The following is a 7,953-nucleotide window of genomic DNA, read 5'->3' on the forward strand; positions in this document are numbered from 1 at the left end:
CGCACCTTCAGCCCAAACAGAGGCGTGTACCAGCAGTACCTGTACTGGGAGTGCCTTCTGAAACACAGCACAAAGACACAAACACACACACATGTGTACAGTACAGAAATAGGCCAATACACACCTAAACACACACACACACACATGTGCGCACGCAAACACACATTGTTTCCGGAAGGACATACAGTATATATGGGCAAATACACATTTAAACACACACACCCACACGTGTGCATGGACACAAACACACATCGCTTCCGGAAGTACGTACAGTACATATAGGCCAATACACACACCCACGCACCCACACACACACAAACACACATCTCTTCCAGAAGTACGTACAGCACATATAGCATACTCACACACTCACACAGATGTGACCAGTTTAGCGATGCAACATATATGATGGGTTTCTATGAAGCGATTTTTTGCACCTACCCTAATGTCCCGGTTTTTAATTTGGCACACAGTAGCAAGTCTGTGTATAGGAAGAGGTGTCGCAGGCTCCGCCCATTCTCACACGCACACACCACAAATCCGTCATGCATCAGCTGTCGTCTCTGCAATACAGAGTCACGTATACCATTATGGTTTATATCTCACTTCTTAAATACCTACTACTGTCAATCACGAGGTCTACCAACCCTATTTCATATTCAAAATAGATCTATTCTTAAAGAAATACATACAGGAGTTAAATGACATTTGATTTGAAAGATGTTGTTTACATTGTAGGGTTCTTAATCGAATGTCCACGTGTATTTATAACACAGAACTATCTTCAACAGTGTGATGTTCAAGAAGCCAGTGGCTGAGAACCTACAACAAAAAAATGTGGTTTCTATCTAACCCAAAGTGCGTCCTCACACTCACCATGCCCTTTGACAGTGTGACAGCTCTCTTGCACTGGGACGTCTCATTGAGTCCTGCCAGGAAGCTGCTGGAGATCCGAAGAGCTTCCTGGAGGAGGGGGTTGTCATGGTGATCAGGAGGAGTGTGACTCAGTAGGTCCTACAAGGACCAGGGGAGAGTGGATGAGAAGAGAATAAAGAAGGGGAAATGGGAGGAGGAAAAGGACCAGGGGAGAGTGGATGAGAAGAGAATAAAGAAGGCGAAATGGGAGGAGGAAAAGGACCAGGGGAGAGTGGATGAGAAGAGAATAAAGGAGAGAATAAAGAAGGGGAAATGGGAGGAGGAGAAGGGGAAGAAGAGGAGATCAAGAGAGAGGACAGTGCGTAGATAAGCGGAATTAAAGTGCAATCACTCAACACAACAGGATGAAACTGGTGGGTGGACAAGTGTTTAGTTTGTTCTCACGTGTAGTACAAGTGTGGTCTTGGTCACCCGATCCAGGGGCTTGTAAAGGAGTGCTAGAGGAGGATAGAGAGGGGGGAGGTGGAGGGAGAGAGAGAGGGGGAGGGAGGAGGGAGGAGATACAATGTTTTGACCACAACATGAACAAGCCTTTTTGGGTTTTGCAACAAATTTCAAAACATGTAATGGAACATCAATAACATCTGAGTAGTGTAACAGCTTTCAGCAGATGGCAACAATTGTTTCCACAATCTCTCTGCGTACCTTCAAATGTGTATTCAGACTGGGAGTTGTCAGATCCTTTCCCTGATTTCATGCTCTGAAAAACAGAAGAGGGAGAGACTTGAATCTATGACTGGGTGTTATCCTGTGGGGGGGGGGATACCGTATGAGGAAGATATAACATAAAGGGAATGAAAGATGTATGGAGGTGAAAACAACATACCTCAGCCAGTGTCCTAAACCTCTCATCAGTCTGGGTACAGCTCCGCACTATCTCCACAGCACTTTCATAGTTATCGACAAAGCCACGATACGTTGCTAACTGGCTAACCTGTATGAATAAATTCAGTACAACATCTTCAATGAACAGTACAGTAATAACAACTTACTCACCTATGTTACAGTAATCTGCTGAGAAGTCTTTAATTCTTATCATTAAACAAGTAACTTGATAACTTGTTCTTAAAGCATAAAGGCAGGAGACATACACAAACATGATTTCTATAGGGCTCATTAGTCGTAAAACATATCATTGGTGATATAGTTATATCATGCAGGGCATCACAACACAAGCTTACCAACTTCTGAAAGAGGTCACCCACAGACAACTGATAGTGGTCCTTGCACTGCTCCACCACCAGGTCCTGCTCTGTACTGAGGTTCCGGCAGGTCCCCTGGCGCTGCTCGTTCCCCAGGTCCTGCTTTGTACTGAGGCTCCGGCAGACCCCCTGGCGCTGCTCGTTCCCAAGGCCCTGCTCTGTACTCAGGCTCCGGCAGACCCCCTGGTGCTGCTCGTTCCCCATGCCCTGCCCTGTACTGAGGCTCCGGAAGGCCCCCTGGTGCTGCTCGTTCCCCAGGCCCTCACCCAGCTCTGTGGCCCCCTCTAGCCTGGCCTTAAGGCCCTGGTAGAAGTCCCTGTGGAGGGCCAGCAGCTCCGGCACCTGGAAGAACACCGTCTGGATGTCCTGGCAGGACAAGACCGGCTGGGAGGTTCCTGCTGTAGCTTTGAGGGCCTTCATGGGCTGAGGGAGAGACGGGCATGAGAGAGAAAAGAGGGGAAAACAGAAAGAAAGACTTAACTTAAACATGAATGGTAACTATCCCTTCCCTTACACACCATTCCCCCCTGAACTGAATCAAGTTTTCCATTTGGAAAGAAAGAAAGAAAGAAAGAAAGAAAGAAAGAAAGAAAGAAGGGAACAATGAGAGGGAGGGAAACCATGGGCAAAACACATGTGTAATTTGTTTTAAGCCATTCATTCATTTATTCTGTGGAATAATTTCTAAGATGCGACTGCAAACTAAAAAAGGTATCACACCAATTGCACAATGAATGAAAATAGGCTCATAAAAACTACAGGCTACATAAAGACTAGGCTACATAAAGACTACAGGCTAAATAAAGACTTCAGGCTACATAAAGACTACAGGCTACATAAAGACTAGGCTACATAAAGACTACAGGCTAAATAAAGACTTCAGGCTACATAAAGACTACAGGCCACAAAAAGACTACAGGCTACATAAAGACTACAGGCTCCATAAAGACTACAGGCTACATAAAGACTACAGGCCACATAAAGACTACAGGCTACATAAAGACTACAGGCTACATAAAGACTACAGGCTGCATAAAGACTACACGCCACATGAAGACTACAGGCTACAGGCTACATAAAGACTACAGGCTACATAAAGACTACAGGCTACATAAAGGCTACAGGCTACATAAAGACTACAGGCTACATAAAGACCACAGGCTACAGGCTACATAAAGACTACAGGCTACATAAAGACTACAGGCTACATAAAGACTACAGGCCACATAAAGACTACAGGCTACATAAAGACTACAGGCTACATAAAGACTACAGGCCACATAAAGACTACAGGCCACAAAAAGACTACAGGCTACATAAAGACTACAGGCTCCATAAAGACTACAGGCTACATAAAGACTACAGGCCACATAAAGACTACAGGCTAAATAAAGACTACAGGCCACATGAAGACTACAGGCTACAGGCTACATAAAGACTACAGGCTACATAAAGACTACAGGCTACATAAAGACTACAGGCCACATAAAGACTACAGGCTACATAAAGACTACAGGCTACATAAAGACTACAGGCCACATAAAGACTACAGGCCACAAAAAGACTACAGGCTACATAAAGACTACAGGCTCCATAAAGACTACAGGCTACATAAAGACTACAGGCCACATAAAGACTACAGGCTAAATAAAGACTACAGGCCACATGAAGACTACAGGCTACAGGCTACATAAAGACTACAGGCTACATAAAGACTACAGGCTCCATAAAGACTACAGGCTACAGGCTACATAAAGACTACAGGCTACATAAAGACTACAGGCTACATAAAGACTACAGGCTACAGCCTACATAAAGACTACAGGCTACATAAAGACCACAGGCTACAGGCTACATAAAGACTACAGGCTACATAAAGACCACAGGCTACATAAAGACTACAGGCCACATAAAGACTACAGGCTACATAAAGACTACAGGCTACATAAAGACTACAGGCCACATAAAGACTACAGGCTAAATAAAGACTACAGGCTACAGGCTACATAAAGACTACAGGCCACATAAAGACTACAGGCTACATAAAGACTACAGGCTACATAAAGACTACAGGCTACATAAAGACTACAGGCCACATAAAGACTACAGGCTACAGGCTACATAAAGACTACAGGCTACATAAAGACTACAGGCCACATAAAGACTACAGGCTACATAAAGACTATAGGCTACAAAAAGACTACAGGCTACATAAAGACTACAGGGTACATAAAGACTACAGGCCACATAAAGACTACAGGCTACATAAAGACTACAGGCTACATAAAGACTACAGGGTACATAAAGACTACAGGCCACATAAAGACTACAGGCTACAGGCTACATAAAGACTACAGGCTACATAAAGACTACAGGCTAAATAAAGACTACAGGCTACATAAAGACTACAGGCAACATAAAGACTACAGGCTACATAAAGACTACAGGCAACATAAAGACTACAGGCTACATAAAGACTACAGGCTACATAAAGACTACAGGCTACATAAAGACTACAGGCTACATAAACAAGAAACAACTATAAAGCAAAGGCATAAGAGAGGCCGTCAGAAAGAGTGAGAACCATTTCACACCAATTGCACAATTAATGAAAATAGCACTGCACACACACTTAAAATAAAATGTGGTCACACAGACGTTGACAAGAGGAACCACATTATCTACCATTCATTTCCTACCTCACACACCAGGCACGCTCACAGTACCCCTCTTTCTCCAGCTTCAGTGATAACAAACCACTTCTAATGTGATTAAAATTCCAAGCGTATCAATATATGCATTTCCTTTGTGGGTTGAGTAATTAGAGAGGTATTTATAGAAACCAATAACATAAATCTAAAATAATATTCAAAAATGTGCCTTGGCATTGACTGAGAGTTAACAGGGAAGATGCCTTCTGTCCATTTGAGGGGGCATACTAAACGGCCCTGGTGGTCATGACAACGTGAAGAGCCCAGAGCAGAAAGGGAAGAGCTCAAGGGAAAATACAGAAGTTGGTCATGGGCAGAGTGCCACAAGGAACTAGACTGTGACATTTAACTTGCCTTAAGCTACCAGCTCTGGCTTCGTTGTCAGGTGCATAACGAAAGGATTCGTTGACAAGTGCATAATGAATGAATGCCCATTTACTACTCATTCACATGTTTAGACTGCTCATCCTTAACCCGTTACTGCTGCTGACCCTCCTCCACTCTTAACCAGTTGTGCTTCTCCCTCTGTCATTCATTCTAAATCACTCACTCTTATTCACCAGTTAGATCTTGATCGAAGAAAGCTACCTGGCTGTCAAGTTTGTAATAAAGAACAGGACTTCCAGTTCAAAATCAGCCATATTTAGCAATACGGATTCCCCCATATTTCCTGTTTACTTTCCCAATCAGTGATTTGCCTCCCTTTTACTGTCTCTGCTTACATCAACATAAGTGTAGTAGTTGATCTTGACCAGCTTATAGTGTGTTCCGCAGGGCGACGGGCTGCAACTTTACAAATGCTGTATGCTGGGTAATCTGCTGGATCAGAGTAGGCAATATAAAGAATTGAATCTGGATCCAACCCCTGGATCTTGTGTTCTGCAGTGAAGACCATACCGCTCCTTAGTTTTTATTTTTATTTTATAATTATGCAGTGGGTGGAGTTTAGTAAAAATTCACCACCAGCTTTGAGCCCAACTGTGTTACTTAGAAAAGCAGGAATACTAATTGCTTCCAGGATGCTAGTTTGAGAGAGAGAGAGAGAGAGAGAGAGAGAGAGAGAGAGGGTGCTACAGAGCCTAGGTTAAAGAGGAGAGAGGGGTGACCAGTTAACATTGGTGTTGACAAAAAGTGTATTCCTGCTTCAAATATTTATAAAACATCATTAATAGGATTTAATAGGAGGAACCATAATAAGTTATTGAAGTTAGTGTCATAACACATTACATATGTATCAAACATTACCAATAGGATTAATAAACCATAATAAGTGCTTAGAGTTAACACATTTAAATATTTATAGAGTACACTTGTAATACACTATATATATGTGCATCACAAAAGGTCTAGCGATGTTTTGTTGTATGTATTTTAGAATCACTGGCTTATAATGTATAATATACTACTATAAGAAAATATTTTTTTCATATACTGCGCATCAAATAATGATTTAGTCAGGTTGATTTGGGACCATCACCAAGGACAAGCACCTCAGGCATAGTAAACCCTCATATTTATGTCCCCATCACTTTCCAAATCAAACCTGCGCCACTGGATGGGTCCAAGGCTTGTGTCAAGGATGACATATCATCCGGATCACAATTAGATTTTGTGGTTTGAATGCAACTGCTTCTTTTTTCAGTTTTTTTTTTCACACACAGCTCCATAAATGATGCTGAAAATCAGTGGATAAACTATTAGTGTAATTATAGTCACCAGGGCGAATATGCTTTCAATGCCAACAAATGAGGAAGGAACAGTCCAACGCCATGTGCCAAACTTCACAGACAATTTGCACGACAAACATTGCAAGTGAAAATATAAAGAGAAAGAACAGTGGTGATAGATTGGATAGATTGTGAATTCATTAGATTGCATTTGATCTTGTCATAGCAGTTTTACTAGAGGCATACCCATGTTAAATTTAGCTTTTCATATTGTGGTGTGCAGATTTATGTTGTGTGTGTGTCCATAATTGAATGTATTTACCTCAGTGCATCTTTGCATGTGTGTGTGTGTGTGTGTGTGGGTGTGTGTGTGTGTGTGTCTCACCATCAACAGTGTTTCCAGTTCATTCAGGTAAAGCTGTTCACTATTCAGTATACCTCTTAGGACCACCAATCTTTTCTCCAGCAGATATTCGGATGTGCTTTTGGTCTGCAAAAACACAGTAATTCACCAATGAGACACTTCACCAAATAATTCCCCGAAATTCGCCAAAAACATAACCAGCTAATCCCTACCTTCACCACTTCCATCACAATTCACACCTTCTGCAAAAAATATACCCTCAAGAACCAACCAAGTTCTAAGTGGTTAAAACCAATTACCTTATCAATGTGTGTGTGTTTGTGCGTGTGTGTGTGTGTGTGTGTGTGTGTGTGTGTGTGTGTGTGTGTGTGTGTGTGTGTGTGTGTGTGTGTGTGTGTGTGTGTGTGTGTGTGTGTGTGTGTGTGTGTGTGTGTGTGTGTGTGTGCTCACCATCAAGTTTATCAAAATAAAGACATTACTCACCCCTACATCTGGAAGTGTGAAGGGACCTGTCTGCAGGGGGCTTTGATCAAAACTATCATCTGTAAAGACTTCTTCCAAGAGGTCCGAACCTGCTGGTCCGACTGTTGAATTAATAACAATTCCAAGAATATGCATCCATCCATTCATACCTCATTTGTTATTTGTCTTTTTTGTCAAACACACATGAATGTGTGTATGTATGTGTATGTGTGTGAGAGAGAGAGAGATATAATTTAAAACCATTTGATTACGCACCGGCAACATTCTCAATTTGTAGGTACATTAAAGCCTCCTCAAACAGCTCCATTGCGACGGTGAAAGGAAATTAGTAGCCTCTGCATTGGTAGTCTCACCCTCCGCACGTTCACTCTCGCCCTCGTTCAGTGGGTCATTTGATTTGTGAGGTCGTCTAATAGCTTGTGTGAACAGCACTTCCTGTTTCTCTGACACTGCACAAAAAAGGAGAAGAGGAAAGCCCCGGCAGCCTTTGTCTCTATGTATTTGTTTGCGTGCTTTCTGAAAGCCAACGTTTCTGATTTGTGATGTCTAAATGTATGTGATGTCACGTATATGTATTTAAATCAGTGTCC

The 7,953-nt window shown here is 42.4% G+C and overlaps 1 protein-coding gene across 1 annotated transcript in view; it reads right to left on the reverse strand.

Moving 5' to 3' along the window:
• Window positions 1-7,670, reverse strand: part of LOC308366238 (active breakpoint cluster region-related protein) — a gene marked incomplete at both ends in the record, with an annotated part of 16,138 nt that extends 8,468 nt beyond the window's left edge. Inside the window, 10 exons of the mRNA XM_080839873.1 lie at window positions 1-57; window positions 442-563; window positions 877-1,014; window positions 1,321-1,373; window positions 1,582-1,636; window positions 1,763-1,870; window positions 2,118-2,561; window positions 6,902-7,006; window positions 7,364-7,464; window positions 7,619-7,670. The exon at window positions 1-57 is cut by the window's left edge and continues 100 nt beyond it. Of these exons, the coding sequence (XP_080695999.1) occupies window positions 1-57; window positions 442-563; window positions 877-1,014; window positions 1,321-1,373; window positions 1,582-1,636; window positions 1,763-1,870; window positions 2,118-2,561; window positions 6,902-7,006; window positions 7,364-7,464; window positions 7,619-7,670 (1,235 nt within the window). The remainder of the gene's footprint in view (window positions 58-441; window positions 564-876; window positions 1,015-1,320; window positions 1,374-1,581; window positions 1,637-1,762; window positions 1,871-2,117; window positions 2,562-6,901; window positions 7,007-7,363; window positions 7,465-7,618) is intronic.
• Window positions 7,671-7,953: the final 283 nt, after the last annotated feature.

Source organism: Sprattus sprattus, assembly GCF_963457725.1.
Source record: "Sprattus sprattus genome assembly, chromosome: 5".
NCBI lineage: Eukaryota > Metazoa > Chordata > Actinopteri > Clupeiformes > Clupeidae > Sprattus > Sprattus sprattus.